At 40.8% G+C, this 16,370-nt stretch overlaps 1 protein-coding gene across 2 annotated transcripts in view; it reads left to right on the plus strand.

Moving 5' to 3' along the window:
- Window positions 1–15,958, plus strand: part of TSPAN7 (tetraspanin 7) — a 129,259-nt gene extending 113,301 nt beyond the window's left edge. Inside the window, exons 4-8 of one of the 2 annotated variants that reach the window (XM_021709463.1) lie at window positions 1,015–1,110; window positions 2,474–2,629; window positions 8,295–8,378; window positions 14,622–14,701; window positions 14,963–15,958. In XM_021709463.1, coding sequence (XP_021565138.1) covers window positions 1,015–1,110; window positions 2,474–2,629; window positions 8,295–8,378; window positions 14,622–14,690 — 405 coding nt within the window. In that variant the 3' untranslated portion in view covers window positions 14,691–14,701; window positions 14,963–15,958. The remainder of the gene's footprint in view (window positions 1–1,014; window positions 1,111–2,473; window positions 2,630–8,294; window positions 8,379–14,621; window positions 14,702–14,962) is intronic. The other variant, XM_008051810.2, reaches the window with a different exon arrangement.
- The last annotated feature ends 412 nt before the right edge of the window (window positions 15,959–16,370 follow it).

Consider the following 16,370-nt stretch of genomic DNA (forward strand, 5'->3'; position numbering starts at 1 on the left):
GACAGTAGGGTCACACTTAGCCCGTCTACTCAGAAAAATATGGTAAAGAAAGCACAGCTTGCCTGCAGGGCAGCAGCGGCCATGCTTTTCTTCAGCACAAGTGATTCAGTGAAATAAGATGACACAGCTGAGTGTGGTAGTCACCTTGGCATAGGTACTCCATATAACTAGTGTCTCTATTTTTTGTAACTGTACATGAGCATAGTTGACAGTATTTCAACAAGAAATATGCCTAATTAGGAGAGTCACCATGCCTCGCTCTAAGTTTTTCACCAGGTAATTACTGTCATTGGTTGTTCTCTCAACCTGGACCATTTCACCAGTTGGGGTCAGTTTTACCATAAGCCGGGTTGCCTGATAACACACTGAGACTCTACCTTCAAGGGGAACAGAGCTTGAAAGTTACCCCAAAGTCAAATGTGTTCACAGAGAAGGAGAAAATGTTTTGCTAACCCTTTATTAACAAAAAAGTTCTTGTTCGTTAGCCTCTTTTATTGACCTCCATAAAGACAGGTAAGTGACTATTGGTTTTTCCCACTCCTGCATGGTAGAATAGGGATCAATGTTTGGCCAAAAAAAAAAAAAAAATCAGTCTCCTTGTCCCCCCCACCTGGTAGTCTGTCCTTTCTCCTGTGTAGGTACAAAGAATGTTATAGAAAGAAAGGTGGACATTAATCAATTTTTTAAAAAATGAGAAAATTCATGCCTGAAGTTTGACAGTTAACAATCATAGCCCTTTCAGAAATGGGCTGGCCACTTCAGTGAATCATGTAATAGGTCAGGATTTCTCTGAACTGAGGCTGAGGGGAAAAATTTTTTTTTTAATTCTTGAGCTCACAAATGCCTTGGTTAATTTTCTGAGCTCTTTTGGTTCAGAAAATGGGGCATTCCCTCCCTCACCTACATTTATTCACAGACCTTCAGAAGAGGCTATGTTGGAGTAGAAGTTGGTATGAATCTGAATCAGTTTGGGCTGTAGTAGACTGCAACCACATTCTTCCTTGTCTTCCATAGATCAAGGACACCTTCCTGAGGACTTACACGGATGCCATGCAGAATTACAACGGCAATGATGAGAGGAGCCGGGCAGTGGACCATGTGCAGCGCAGTGTAAGTTCCAGAAAAAGAGATCGGGATGGAACCTGGCTGCGAGGTCTGTGCTTAGACTTGCGGGCTGTCAGTAGGTTGGGCCAGTAGCGTTTGCTATTGATTCCTGTTCTCCAACTCCTGGTCCAGTTCCATTGCTAAGAGTTGATACCCAGTCCTTGTACAGACTCTAGTTATTCAGGTAAATAGTGCCATGGAGGACAATTCCTTCGAGTGAGCCTTGCATCAGTAAAAGCTGCAAGTGTAACAAGGACAACTCATTTGCTCTTAAGAGCTGAACCCTTAGAAATGCATCCGGTAGTGAATGTATGATAGCCCTGCTTAGAGTTGGCTCCAAAGCCTGGCTTTCTGAAATCAATGTCTTCAGGCTGGGCAGAGAGCTCAGGCAAGCTGCATTCACTGGCTAAGGCAGTGGAGTAGGATTGAAGAGTGGACCTAGAAGAGATTGAGGATCTGTCAGATATGTGAATGGCATGGGCTGCCTGGTGATTTGCTAAGGATATGAGAGAAATAGAAGAGTATTTTCCTGGCTGGAGGCATTTTGGGTGGCAAGTGCTGGCTCTCAAGCCTGACTGCTCACCGGGATCACCTATGGAGGTTTTTGCCTTAGATTTTCTTGTTTTGTTTTTGTTTATTTCAGAAGCAGTATTTTTTTGTAACTTATTTTCATCTAATTTTCAACTTGTATAGAAAAGTCTTGGGAGTACCATAAGGAATTATATACTCAGATTCATCAATTATTTTTGGCCCATTTGCTTTAATAATCTCTGTATCAGGTGTTGGCAAACTTTTCTGTAAAGGGTCAAAGGGTAAATATTTTAGCTTTTTGAGGGTCATCCACTCTGTCACAACTACCGAACTCTGTTTCTGTAGCCCAAAAGCCACCACAGATAGGATGTAAATGATAGATGTGGCTATGTCCCAATTTAAAACTTTATTTACAAGAAAAGTCAGCTGATGGGCTATAGTTTATTAACACCAGCACACATGCTCGCACTCGCGCTCGCTCCTATGTGTATCTTGAAAAAAAAATGTACTTACATATTAGTATACATCCCAGTGGACAGTCTTTTAAAACCGTATTTGCCTCTGCTCCCCAATCAACAATCTTGATTTAGGGGATGTATACATCTTTATCTTTAACAGTACACAACTCACACAGGTGACTCTTCTCTGCCAGGACAGAGAAGCACTGCTTTGCTAATTGTTAGTGGAGGTCCAGTTCATCTTTACTTACCAAAGCTGTGCATGTCGTCTTAGGGATTTGACCCATGTTTCTCTTGTAAAAGTTGGAAGGCAGTGATTGAGGAGACCACAGTGTCTTTGATCTGCCACGCTTTGATTCTTTTCCTTTCCCTGTTAATAGCTGAGCTGCTGTGGCGTGCAGAACTACACCAACTGGAGCACCAGCCCCTACTTCGTGGAACATGGCATCCCCCCCAGCTGCTGCATGAATGAAACTGATTGCAATCTCCAGGATCTACACAATCTGACCGTGGCCGCCACCAAAGTTAACCAGAAGGTACCTGCTTTCTCCCAATCCTGATGAAACCAGTGGTGAATGTTTAGGAAGGCTTTTTCTGTTTCTGTGAAATTATGACAAATAGGTTAGAAATGGTGGTCCAGGAAATAGTCAGGAATCTTCCTTTATGGTCCTTGATTACCTGGGGGGGCACTTGAGGCTGCTTACTTCTAAAAGAGAAAGCTGTAACTCAGACCAGCTTGCATTTCTCTCCCACAACAAGAATCTACCAGGCGCTGTTAGGAAGATTTAGCAAGTGGTTCCTGTTAACCCTGATGCTTATGTCAGACAGTGAATGTTGGCTTTCTTCTTTCTGGGTGTCTTTCTTCTGCTTAATATACCATCTAAACATGAAATTATTCGCAGCTGGGTGCCAGTCTTCGGCAGGAAGAGGGGAGTAGAGTTGACAGACAGCATCTGCTTCTGCTAGGAGGGTGGCCTTTATTTTAGGGAGTTCACTGCCATAGGAAAAGAAATCAGCAACTCCAATTCAGTTCACTGTCAACATCCTGACTCTCAAATAAATTAGAGAGAAAAAAAAAAAGATGGCTAAAATTTTTTTGAAAGTTAGTGCATAGTGGTAATGAGAGAAATGACGTTTTAGTAGTTAGAGGAAAGGGAAATCAATTCTTGATGAAAACATGATAACAGCTGCATGGGAAGGCTATCTACATTCTTAAATGTTTAGAGAGATGCTGTATATAAAATATGTTTTTGATAAAACAAAAGGGAAGGAAAAAACTTACTATTAAGTTTACCTGTGATTTTCAGTCATGGGGTAAATTTTCTTTTCTTACTAAGATAAAATTCTATTCTTCTAATGTCTTCATTCTCTGTGATCTCGGCCAGCTATTGAATAATTCAATATTAAGCTATTGAATAGAGGGAGAAAATAGCCATCCTCTCAAGATTAAAATGTTGAGGTATTTCTGTATTTTACCCTTTTTGGTACCAAATAATGTTATTTGTAGCATTAATGCAGCAAGGCATCGTTGCCACTTTGGAAGCTCATTTTTGTCATTCTGGGCTTATTTCTTTGTAATCAGTGTGGTTCAGTAAGATTCAATACTGACAGCTGCTTTTCTTAAGAGGACATCAGTTAAGGGGACATCAGTTCCTACTGGAATTTTTATGAACCCAAACTCTGAGGCCCCTTTCATCTCTCATTAAGATGACTGTGGCTTCTTCATGGACATCCCCACAGAGTACCCATGTGTGTCATTATGCCGCCATTTTTTGAAGTGCCAAGCATACCTAGCACATGGTAGATGCTCCAGTTTATGGAAGACAAGAAGTACATATGGCAGTGAGTTGCCTGGCATTACTGAACCTTGGAAGGTCATTTCTAAAAGGCAGTACCCATCAACTTTCGGTAAAAGTCTTTTTTTCCCACTCAACCCTCCTCTTCTTTTGTAAAAGTTGAGGATCCGGAAGTCAGTAGCACAGGATCTGGAGTAAGACTCCAGCTTAAATTTTGATTCAGCACTTGCTCTTTATGTGATCTTGATCAAGTTTCTTAACCTTTCTCAGTCTTGCTTTTCCTATTTATAAATTGGAGATAATAGCTTCTGCCCCTTAGGCTTAATTTGAAGATTGAATGAGATAAAGTATCTAAAGCATACTGCCTCATATAGATCAAAGATTCAGTAAATGTTAACTGTAAATGATGATGGTGAAACTTGTCTTCTACCATATCACAGGATTTTTTTTATTAAAAATGATGCAGCAGGTTTTTGTAGAGAAGACCTTGGTTAATATCTAAAAACAAGTTTGGAGGCATAGCCTGTAGTAGTACATCAATAATCCTCACAATTATTTCCAGAAAGAAAAATAGGATAGCATTATTTTTTTCATTTCATTGATAACCTACACATTGGCCTCGCTCCGTGCCTCCCCACTACAATCCAATTTTATATTTTTCTAGGCACCTCAAATACTTGGAAGAGGTGCTTAACTTCTCTTCCACTTCCCTTATACTCCCTAACCTGGCTTCTTGAGAGGAGAAAAAGTGAATGGAACCTGATATTTGTCTACTGAGTTTCATTAGACATTCTCATTTAATGCCCACCTGAACCTCTAAGACAAATTACTTCTTCTGACTCTGAGTCTCGGACACCTAATCTATAAAAGGTGAGAGATGGGGATGGGGTAATAGTAGATGCTATAAATATTGTCACCCTTCCCACCCCCTGTGACTCCTTCCCCCAAGTGGCTTGACTACTGCTACATTCTAGTTATTTGGAATCCGATGATCTAGAATAAATGGATCATCCCTATAGATCCTTTGGTGTCTTGAACACTACACTCTGGTAGCACAGAAAGATGATTGTTGGCTCTTACCTGGCAGTCTGAGGAACCTACCTTGTGAAGATGGGAGAGAGCAGGAGAGAAGTGTGAGCAGTTAAATAGGATAGTTATTGTTTATATTTTGGGACAGGTTTGATCTTGGTTTTACTAGCAGGATGATGAAATGTCTGCAGGTTCAGTTGGCTAATAGCACTGGCAAAGCCCCTACTTCATAGGCATTCTTTGACAGTTTGTAAGAGTAAGGAGAGCTATTCTGGTTGGCAGCTACAGAATACCTCTTCCCAGAACCTGTCTCAGACTAGCCTTCTACTCTTAATAGTTAGAGTCTGCCATGTACAGATGTTTTCCATTGGTGACTATGTTGATTTAGACATGCTGAGAGGGTGAGCAAATTAACTGTTCTGTTTCTGAGTGTTTCCTAGGAGACTTTCCAGGTCTGTGTAGATTTATCTCACACCTGACAACCAGACTTTCATATTAGGAAATTGAGAAAGATTGTTGTGGGTAGATAAGATCATGGTTTAGTGGAGAACTTAAGGTTGAATGCAAACATGGCCTGTGATGGTTGTATCAAAGCAGATCTTGTAGTATACAGATCTATGCTGAGACCTGGAAAACTGGCTTTTGGGTCCACGTGGTGAATAATTGAGAAAAGTCCAGAGCTAGAAAACAGTTCAACATTGGCCTTGTATTGTTTAGATAACAGCAAAAAGGCTAAGTCACTTTCATCTTCTCATTTTAAGTAATTCTATTACTAATAGAATTCATTAACTTGCATTCTTATTTGTGGTAAGAAATAGTGAATAAACTTTTCTCATAAAGAGAGCTTCTCAAACTTTAATGGACATGTGAAGCATCTGGAGATCTGGTTAAAATTTATTAAAAATGTGTTAAAAAGGAAAAATGTGGCAGATTCTGATTTAGTAGGCATCTGATTCTGCATTTCTAAGAAGCTCCCGGGTGATGTGATGCTGCTCATTGAAGAACCACACATTTAGGAGCTAGGTTTAAAGAGAGCTATTTGCCACAGTTATACTAATGTCAGGTAGTTATTTCTTTTTTCTGGTTTCTCCTACTGGTCAGGATGGCCTTATCAAAAATAATGTGGCCAACTCTAAAATGGAGTAGAAATCATACTTTAGAAAAATACATTCAGATTAGATGTAGAATTAAAGAGCACAGAAAAAACAAATCTATGCCAAACTATCTTGCAGAGTGAAAAAATAGCCCACCTTGCTTTTGTCTGGGTTGTATTATCAGGTTTCTGTTTTCATATTTTGAGCTAACCTAACACTAATGTTGATCTGAACTTCATTCTTCTGCCCCATCTTCACTTTGGGGAGAAGATACAGTAATGATGGCCAGCCCAGTTAACCACTATCTTAGCTGCTACCATTTGGGAAAGTGTTAGAAAATCACCTCTCTTCTACCTTTATCTTCTTCCTAACCCCAACTTCTCTTCCTTCTACTACCATTTGAAATACTGTGTGGTATATAGTTTCACTAGTAAAAAGTGAAATTAACAAGTTTTTACTATAGAGAATAAAACTCCCCATAAGCAATAATGTATTTTCTTTCTCACCCCCACCCTGGCTTTCAAATTTGCATCAGATATCTAAGGAGTATAGTTTGTCAATTGCAGTGAAAACGTGTTAAAGCACTACTGCTAAATTAATGCACCTTTCCCCCTGCAAACAGATTATGAATGTGTGAAAACATTACTAATTAGAAAAGACAGCATTGACAAAATTTTCACAAGCTATAAGAAATGTTAAACTGTTAAGTTTTGAATTTAAAAATGGGAGACATGGTGGGGGTTTTTGTTGTTGTTTTTCAGATGTTATTACAATTTAGTGTGCCTTACTTGATAAACAAGAATCACCTTTACCTGTTGATTGAATTAATGTCTTTATTTTTCAAAGACTTTATGCATTTGAGTCAAAGCCGTTTTCCAGAAAACTGAAAAAATACTATGTCCTTTTAGCTGAATAAATCAGTTCATAACTCTAGATTGATTTGGCCAGTTCCAAATAAATATGCTTTTAAATACTCTCTTAAAAAAGATGACACTAGTCCGGGCACAGTGACTCATGCTTGTAATTCCAGCACTTTGGAAGGCCAAGGCAAGAGGCTTGCCTGAGCCCGGGGTTTAAGATGAGTCTGGACAACTTGGCGAGACTCCGTCTGTACAATAAATCAAAAAATTAGGCAGGCATGGTAGTGGGTGCCTGTGTTTCCAGCTACGTGGAAGGCTTTCCTAAGCCCAAAGGGTCAAAGCTGTGGGGGCCCTTGAGCATGCTACTGCACTCCAGCCTGAGAGACAAAGTAAGACTGTGACTCAACAAACAAAACAAAACAGGGCAACCCTTTTGGGTCTCTTCCCAGTGTGGGAGCTTTTCTGTCCTCTCAATAAATCCTGCTTTCAAATAAAAAAGGATGACACGAGAACTCAGGTTTTCCCTATTTTAAAAAAATTCTTAATGGTCTCCTTAGGAAGAACCCTAAAACTCAATAAATTTGGCAGATTTTCAAACACCTTCCTCCAAGCTAGATTATTTCCATTTGTTTCCTCAAGATTTTGTCATTCAGTCTTCAAAATGCTAGTAACCATGTTTATGAAGCTGAGGTTTCCTGTTCAAGAATATGGAATGTCTTTTTATCTCTTCGAGTCTACTTCTTTTTCTCTACAGTGTTTGCTTCATAGATATCACAGATTCCTTGCTAAATTTAATCCTGCTATGGAAACATTTGTGAATAAAATTATATGTCTGGGATTGACTTTAAAGTAATACAACCAGTGAGTGGATTGCCTGAGCCCGCGGGTTTGAGACCCGCCTGGGCAGCGAGACCTCATCTCTACAATAAATCAAAAAATCAGCCGGGCGTGGTAGCACATGCCTGTAATTCCGGCTACTTGGAAGGCGGAGGCGGAAGGATCGCCGGAGCCCAGCAGGTCGAGGCTGCAGTGGGCGGAAGCGGCCACTGCACTCCAGTCTGGGCGACAGAGTGAGACCCCAACTCAAAAAAACAAAACAAAAAAATAAAAATAAAGTCATACAACCAGGGGATAGAAGTCGAGGAGGTTCAGATGAAACAATATTGACCATGCGTAAATCTGTGGTGTTAGGGGAAGGGTCTTATGGGGTTCATTCTACTGTTCTTTATACTTTTTTTGTATGTTCGAAGCTTTTTTTATTTTTTAATGCTTGAAAAGAAAGCTAATAGATTCCTAGGGTAAGTTGCAATTGCCTTTGCTGAATTAAGGTTGGAGTGAGTGTATATGGGAGTGTTTAAATGCACTTAGCCCAGCTTGGCCTGAGTTAAAAACATGTCTCCAATACTGTCTCTCTGTTTCCAGGGTTGTTATGATCTGGTGACCAGTTTCATGGAGACTAACATGGGAATCATCGCTGGAGTGGCGTTTGGAATCGCATTCTCCCAGGTAGCCTACAAAAAGAGCCTGGTCTATCCTTTCGCCAGCCTCCCTCCCTCCCTGGCCTCCAGATTCTCCGTCTGCCTCCCTGTGCCTCTGGAAAGGCTGATAGATGGGGTCAGAGCTCTTTGCTGGTTAGTCCTCAGGTGATCTGTTTATTGATTTTCCTTTTTCAACTTAAATGAAGTTTTGTCATCAAGGGAATATCGGTTACAGTTCAACTAATGACTAGCTCCAGACAAACAACTGGCTTCTTCTGTAGGTCAAATGGAGGTTAACTGAATAACGTGCTCACATAATTGGAGCATAAACAACTCAAAACATCAAATGGCTGATCTGGATTTGGGGGAGAATTTTTTTCCTGATTGACCTGTCCCTTTTTTTTGTTCTCTCTTAGTTCCCACGAATTATGCGTGAGATCTTTCCCCTTAAAGAAAACTTAAATTTAGCAAACTTCATGTTGTGATCATTATTTTAATCTGTAGGTTGGAAAATTTTTTAAAGAGGATACCAAATTTTTGTGTTTACATTTTATAACCCTTAACCTCTACTCACTTTTTAAAACAATGAGAAAAATAATTATGCCAATTAAGTTAGCCACACATACTCAAGGATAGAGCAAGATTAAACTAAATCTAAAATTTAACTATTGTCTACCAGGCAGGGTATGGTCCCACAGACTTCTGATCTCCTAGCCAAATGACATATCTTTGCTGTAATGTTGCTATGGGTGGAAGGATCGACATGTATACTTAGCAGCCAAATGCAAATTTGATTTATGTTTAACTCAGAATTTGTTCAAACCAACAGATTGTTTTTCAGACAAAGCCTGATTAATATTGTCTCAGCAATGTTTCCACAGCTTTAATTTCTATATAGGCTATCTCAGACTCTAATTACTCCCCCCCCTCCCCCCCCACACCCATTTGTACCTCTGGCCCTTCTGCTTAGCAATGCAGATGAACTTTAATTGTATTCATTTGTTCCTAAAACTTTCAATTGAAATATAGAATGTATAGGAAAGTGCATTAATTATAAATGTACAGCTTAATAAGTTACCACAAAATGAATATAGCTATACAATCCTTACTTAGATCAAGGAATAGAACCTTAGCCTGATAATTTTTGTTTATTTATTTTAAAGATGTGGGTTATAAGTCAGGATTGGGTACATAAGTATTCTAGATACAGGTAATGGTTTGTTTTTGCACGTAGAGAGCCTTAGAGAGGTAGAAAAGCTTTTCTTCCTAAGCAGTTACAAAATCCTGTGTGACATATCATCTCACAAAAGCATGTAAGCTCAGCCAACATGTTTCTTGTTGCAATTTCAAAATTCTCTTACTGTGCTTCAATTTTTTTTGCAGTTTATGAAATGAATTAAGCCCTCAATATGCCAGTACACAGACAAACCAAAGTGGGGTCACAAATAATGCAAATTAACTCAGTCTCCAGAAATATTTCAAAAGCAGTTGCTGCCCTGAATTTTTTTCCAATTGCTGTATTTCAATAATAATACTTAGTAACAGGCCAGACACGGTGGCTCACACCTGTAGTTCCAGTATTTTGGGAGGCCAAGGCAGGAGGATTGCTTGAGCCTAGGCATTCAAGACCAGCCTGGGCAACATAGCGATACCTCGTCTCTACAAAAAAAAGTTTAAAAAATAGCCAGATGTGGTGGCATGTGCCTGTAGTCCCAGCTACTTGGGAGGCTGAGGCAGGTAGATCACTTGAGCCCAACAATTTTAGGCTGTGGTGAGCCGTGGTGGTGCTACTGCACTCTAGCCTGGGCGACAGAGTGAGATCCTGACTCCAAACAAACAAACAAAAACTCCTCGGTAACATCTCTGTAATGGCCGAGGAACATTTTAGAGGGTTCCAAACCTGGCCACTGATGCAAATGTGCAGGATGCCCTTGACACCTCGAACATACTCTTTGCTAGCACATATATGTAAAGCATCAGACCATTAACACCAAAAGGGCTGGTTTATGTTTGGCATTTGAGGGGGACTGTCCCCTTGGAGGAAAAAATATTGCTGAAGTCTCCCCTAATAGCTATCATAGAACCATAAAAAGACATTATACTGATACTGTATGGAAGGAAAGGTAGCCCCAAACAGCCTGAAATCTCATGGATGAGACATCATCTGAGAATATTCCCATAAGTGTGTGTGTGGCAGGAGTAGGATCCTGTTTTCATTAATAAGATGAATCAAGTCAGATGAATTCTTCTTCAAGTAATGAAGGATCTGATTAATACCTCCCTTCATCCCTGTGAAGAAATGTGTGCTTAGACAAATAGTTATCTGATGCACATTAATTTCTCTGTGCTACCATAAAGAAATCCCTGACTTGAGGATTGAGGATTTGCTATGTGGCCCTTAGGGCAGTGAGAGGGAAGCTTTGGCCCCAAGGAACCCCAAATCAGAAACTCTGCAGTGAGTTTAGGTCTCCTCAAGGTACCACATAATTGTTCAGATGAAAAAAACAAAATGCAAAGCCCAGTGGCATCACAAAGCCAGTACCACCCACCCAAGTGGCCAGGCACAGTGACAGCTTGAAGTAGGGAGAGGAATGGTTATGTCTGGCTCTTATCAGCCAGCTGCATTAGGAACTGCAGCTGCTTATGGTGCCAGTAGCCTCAGGGTTTCTGGAAGCTGAAGTTGGCTTTCAGATGCCAGTAGATCCAGGGCCTCCCTGGGACGATGGTAGCCACTTACCAGCCTGTTCAGAAAGAACCCATCTCTACTGATCCTGGTCAATGGCCCAGAACCAAAGCTATATATGTTCAGAATTTTAAAGTCAATATCACAGCAAAACTTAGCAAATATCAGCTGATATTGATGAACCATTTGTGTTGACCTATGCCTTGGCCTTCCTAAGGCAGGTTCTGCTGAGTAGAAGCCAAGGTAGTTAGGAAAGAACAGAACTTTCTCTCTCTTTCTTCCTCTTTCTTTCCCTCGGCTGCCTTCTACCTTCTTCTTGCCTTTTTCCTTGCCTATTCTTGTGACCTCTGGGCTATGGTTGTAAGAAACTGGCCGTGAACTCTATTGTCTCAGAGATTAAAGGTGGTACAAAGTACCAGGAAAACTAAGCTGACTCTAGCCTTTTAATGGACTATGCAATAACTTTATCCCCTGTTAGCTAACTTAAAGCCCTTGAGTTCTGTTTGTGGACAGCAGGGCTATGTCATGCATTTAATGTTTTTCTCCACAAACTTCCGTTGTCTTTGCCCTCTCAAGGAAAAGCTATTTATCTGGACTTGACGGGCAGGTCCAGCTGTGTAGAAATTTATAACAGGAGGTTGTATGTGTTTCAGTAGGGTATCTCTTCCCTGCATCTTTGGCAACTACTCTTTCACTCAAGGACTTGGGAAGAGAGAGAGAGAAAGAGTGTGCAAGCATGCACATATACACGTATCACTCCTATGCTACCCCCAAAATGGACTGGAAGCCAAGAACCATGGGAGGTCTGGGCATGGACACTTATGTTGTTCAATTTGTGACACTGTGTGTGTGCACATGCATGTATGTGTATGTGGGGGGGGTTGGATGACCTCTGGGCTTCTGTACTTAGCACTTAAGTGTCCGAGGTAAACAGACCCAGAGCTTTGCTAGACTTGGAACCTGTTAGGCTGGATTAATCCCCCAACCCATGGAATGTTATAGTCCTAAGTGGAGTCAGTAGAACTGTTTTTCAGAAGAAGAGAGTTGAGTGGCTTGCTTGAGGTATAGGCAGCTACTGTAGATCCAGGATTATAATTCTGGTCACCTGCTCTGCTATATTAACTGTCAAGGCCTGAGATCACTCTTGTTTGTGCTTCTGGTAGCACCTGAAGGGGATTCATTTTATGCTTTTATAACAAAAAGATTTGAGTTTGTGAAATTAGAAGGGCAAACGTACTTATCAAAAAATATAGATTCGACTCCAACCATCCATTTTCTGACCCTCACCCCCTGTCTGGCCTTCCCCAGGGTCCAGAGGCTGCTGGAATGATTTATTATGTGCCAGTAATTTTGGGGAGGGGTGCCTTGAGGAGACCCGCTTACCTTTTCTATGTAGAGGGCAGAACAGAGCTGGGGCTAGTTTTTGTTAGGGGAAGAAGGTGCAACCTTAAGCTCTGTGTGAATTACCTGTGTGGTTTGAAGGAGATTCTTTAACAACCCCTAAACCTTATCTGGAAAACTGGGATTGTAATAATGCACAGAGTTGTGGTAGAGATTCAATACAATCAACCCTCTGTGCTCATAGTTTCTGCATCCATAGATTCAATCAACCCTAGATTGAAAATATTTGAAAAAAATTAACAGTACAATAAAAAATTTAAAAGACAATACAGTATAACAACTATTTACTTAGCATTGACATTGTATTAGGTATTGTAAGCAATCTAGAAATGATTGAACATAGATGTGAGGGTGTACATAGGTTATATGCAAATGTACTATTTTATATCGGGGACTTGAGCATTCGAGGATTTTGGTCCTGGAACCATTCCCCTACAAACACCAAGAGATGACTGTAATATGTTATACCTCAACATGTAATATGCCTCTGATATTTATTTGATTTTTGGCTGGAATCTGGTTTTTTACATTATCAAATGTGTTCTGTTGTTTGTTGATCCTGGAAAACGGAAGTTCTAATAAAAAGGGACAAGTTATAAGTTTCAAAGTCCTTGCACTTATGAGATTTTAGTTTCTCATTTGGAAGAATATTCTGGAGGTTACAGCTGTGGTATCTTCAGCCACTTGGCAGTAAATGTATTATACTATATGTTTTGTGGCACAAAATGATGTTGCCAGATCTCTGGTAGGAGACAGGGCAAGTCTAATAAGGTGATGATTTTTCCTTACTTGACAGAGGTTGTAGTTTGCATATTTCACAGCACAATTTTAATTTTAAAAAGGAAGATAAGAATCGGGGACTAGAACTTGCAGATGTGGGTTAAGAGCCAGGAGAATGGAGTTCAGACGTTGTCCTGAGTAACAATGGTACAGGTGTTTCACTTGTAAGATAAGGGTGACTGGGTGAACTGGGTGAGCTGTCCTCTTTCTGGAGGGCTTGTTAAGACATCAGTTGCTACACCCTGCCCCCCAGAGTATCTGATGCATCAGGTTTAGAGTAAGGTCTGAGAATGTACATCTCTAACAAGGTCCCAGGTGATTCTGATGCTGTTGGTCCTGGAGCCACACTTGGAAATGACACCAAACTATATCTCTAAAGGTCATTCCTACCTCTGATCCAATAAAATATGCCTGATGGTTTAAGGAGAAGGACTACACTGGCCAAGAGAAAGCAGCTTCTAGACTCAAGTACACAATTAGACTTCTGTCCAAAGAATGCTGATCCTCTGAATTCATGAGTAGGAATTTTGATTTCTAATAAACAGAGAAAGATGTGCTTAAGGGTGTCTTGATAGTTCCCAACAATTTTTTATTAGATTCACCTGTGCCACTAGTTAGACCAGGGTACAAAGACAGGTGAAAGACTGGAGGTAGAGGTTATCGATACTGTTATTCTGAGGCCCCTGAAAAAAATAGGAGGTAGGCCCTGGGGATAGATGAGCTCACTTGGGCTTAAGACACCTATATGGCTGAGGGAGAATGTAAAGCCCCACTTTCCCCTTTTCCCTTTTACCTTTCACAAGTCATGACTTTCTTACCTCACTGGCAAATGTACCTAGTCAAGAATAGCATCTCTATTCTTGCCTCAGGGAAAGAACTATCCTTCTGTCAGCCAGGTATGACTGGAGCATCATAGTATGCTGAGAAATCTTCCAAATGCATGTATTATGGCTTTGAATTAAACTTTGGCCTTTTTAGTGAATCCATCACTAATTCTATGTTTCTTTTTTTTTTCATTATTCTCATAAACAAATGTTAATACTACGTAAAGTGTCAGAAGTTGTTCTTAAATGGCCAGAGTGAACTATAACTGGGACCTTATGGCCAGTTTGAGAACCTCCAGTTGGCCATGCAGTTATACTCTCCACAGCTTAGAGCCTGCAATTGAAATCAGGTTTGATCTTTTGCTCTAGCACCCTTTCCCCAATTACATACAGAAACTCTTGGTCGTTAAAAAGCTACATCTAGGGATATACATATATCAAAACATCGCGTCATACCTCATAAATATTTGCAATTATTATTTATCAGTTAAAAATTAAAATTTAAAAAATACATGTAAGGATCAAAGGAGAGAGTTGTTCAGTGACTTGAGATTCTCATTTTCATTTTTCTCCCTGGCAACAGTTGATTGGCATGCTGCTGGCCTGCTGTCTGTCCCGGTTCATCACGGCCAATCAGTATGAGATGGTGTAAGGAGAAGGTGAGTGGCAGTGGGGAGTGTTTAATTTCAGTCGTTTTCCCTTTGGGACACATACCACCCTTCAAATGTGCAGGGGAACTGCCTAGCCACTCAACTACCTGATCTTGGTGGCACTTGTCCACGTGCAGAAATCTCATTTCTGTAGTGCTGGGGAGGAGGTGTGATGAGGTCTATTGTGGAAAATGTAGAAATGCCCTTTTCAGCTTTTTTTCTCCCAAGCTCTTATTAATGGCAAGTCATTCACATGTTTTTATTTCTCTCTTAGTCTTTCAAGAACGACGGAATAAGAGACCTGTTTTAAAAAGGAACTGCAGCAACCCTTGAAAGACTTCCAAAGAATGTTAGAGCACAGTACATAACACACCTGCCCTGTTCCCCTATCCCTTAACCCCCCACGTGCAACTGATGCTCCCACCTAGCCTCTTCTCCACCTTTCAGCCCACGTCACGTGTAGTGTCCATTTTGTGAAGCCCTGTTGTGCCACAGAGTGTAGCCAGGCCCCCCTGCAGCTAGTCCTAGTGAACCCCATGACCCCACCCCAAGGCCCTGTGCGGGCTATCCCCTCCATCTGTACTTGGTCCAACTGCAGCTCATCGTAGATGACTGGTTATCACACCATCGCTGGCCCCTTTGGGCCCTGCATGTAGTGTGGGAGGCTCCTGTTAGCTCCTCACTGTGGTAAATGCCACATATCTTTAAGTAGATAAGCAGACAATAGTTATCTGTTCTTTTGGCTTAATCTCGTTTGGTTTGGTTTTTCTTCTACTAAGGCTCTTTCCTACCTTCTTCAGGCTGCCTAAGACATATAAAGAGACACATCAGTAATTGCCCATGAGGAGAAAAGCATGTGTCACGCATGAAGGAAATTGTTGAGCTTTAGGTGACCTCCTTGCTTATGGTGACATACCTGGGTATGTATAGGCAGTTCAGTGCATCTTTGCCTCTCAGTTGAAACCTGTATAATCCTGTTACAAAGCTGTGTTTTTGCTTCTCGTGACAGCAATGATATGACTTTTGTTTTTCTCAAATTAATTGCTATTGTGTTATTTTACTTCTCTCTGTATTTTTTCTTGCATTGACATTACAGACATGGAGGACCTCATCAGATCAATTTAAAAATGAGTGTAAAGGGGGAACAAAAGTCAAAATATTTTTAAAAGTTCTTCAAAAATAATGCCTCTGTCTAGCATGCCAACAAGAATGCATTGATATTGTGAACATTTGTGATATATGTATTAATAAATAGAGCAATTACAAGTGACTGTGTTCTGGTTCTGTTCTTTGGTTAGTATGAAAGTTTTACAACACATTTCTATCTGGCTCCCCAGGGGATTACAGGCAGACCACCTTACACACTGATACACCTCTCCATACATGCCCCATCAAAATAACATCAGAGGCTGGACACAGTGGTTCACACCTATAGTCCCAGCACTTTGGGAGGCAGAGGCGGGAGGATTGCCTGAACTCAGGGGTTTGAGACCAGCCTGGGCAACTTGGCGAGACCTCATTTCTGCAACAAATCAAAAAATTAGCTGGGCAAGGTGGCACGCGCCTGTGGTTCCAGCTGCTTGAAAGGCTGAGATAGAAGGATCACTTGAGCCCAGCAGGTTGAGGCTGCATTGGCCATGAGGGTGCCACTAAACTTCAACCTGGGTGACAGAGTGAGACTT

The sequence above is a fragment of the Carlito syrichta genome, unplaced genomic scaffold (assembly GCF_000164805.1).
Source record: "Carlito syrichta isolate Samal-C Ts95f unplaced genomic scaffold, Tarsius_syrichta-2.0.1 Scaffold235998, whole genome shotgun sequence".
NCBI classification, from domain to species: Eukaryota; Metazoa; Chordata; class Mammalia; order Primates; family Tarsiidae; genus Carlito; species Carlito syrichta.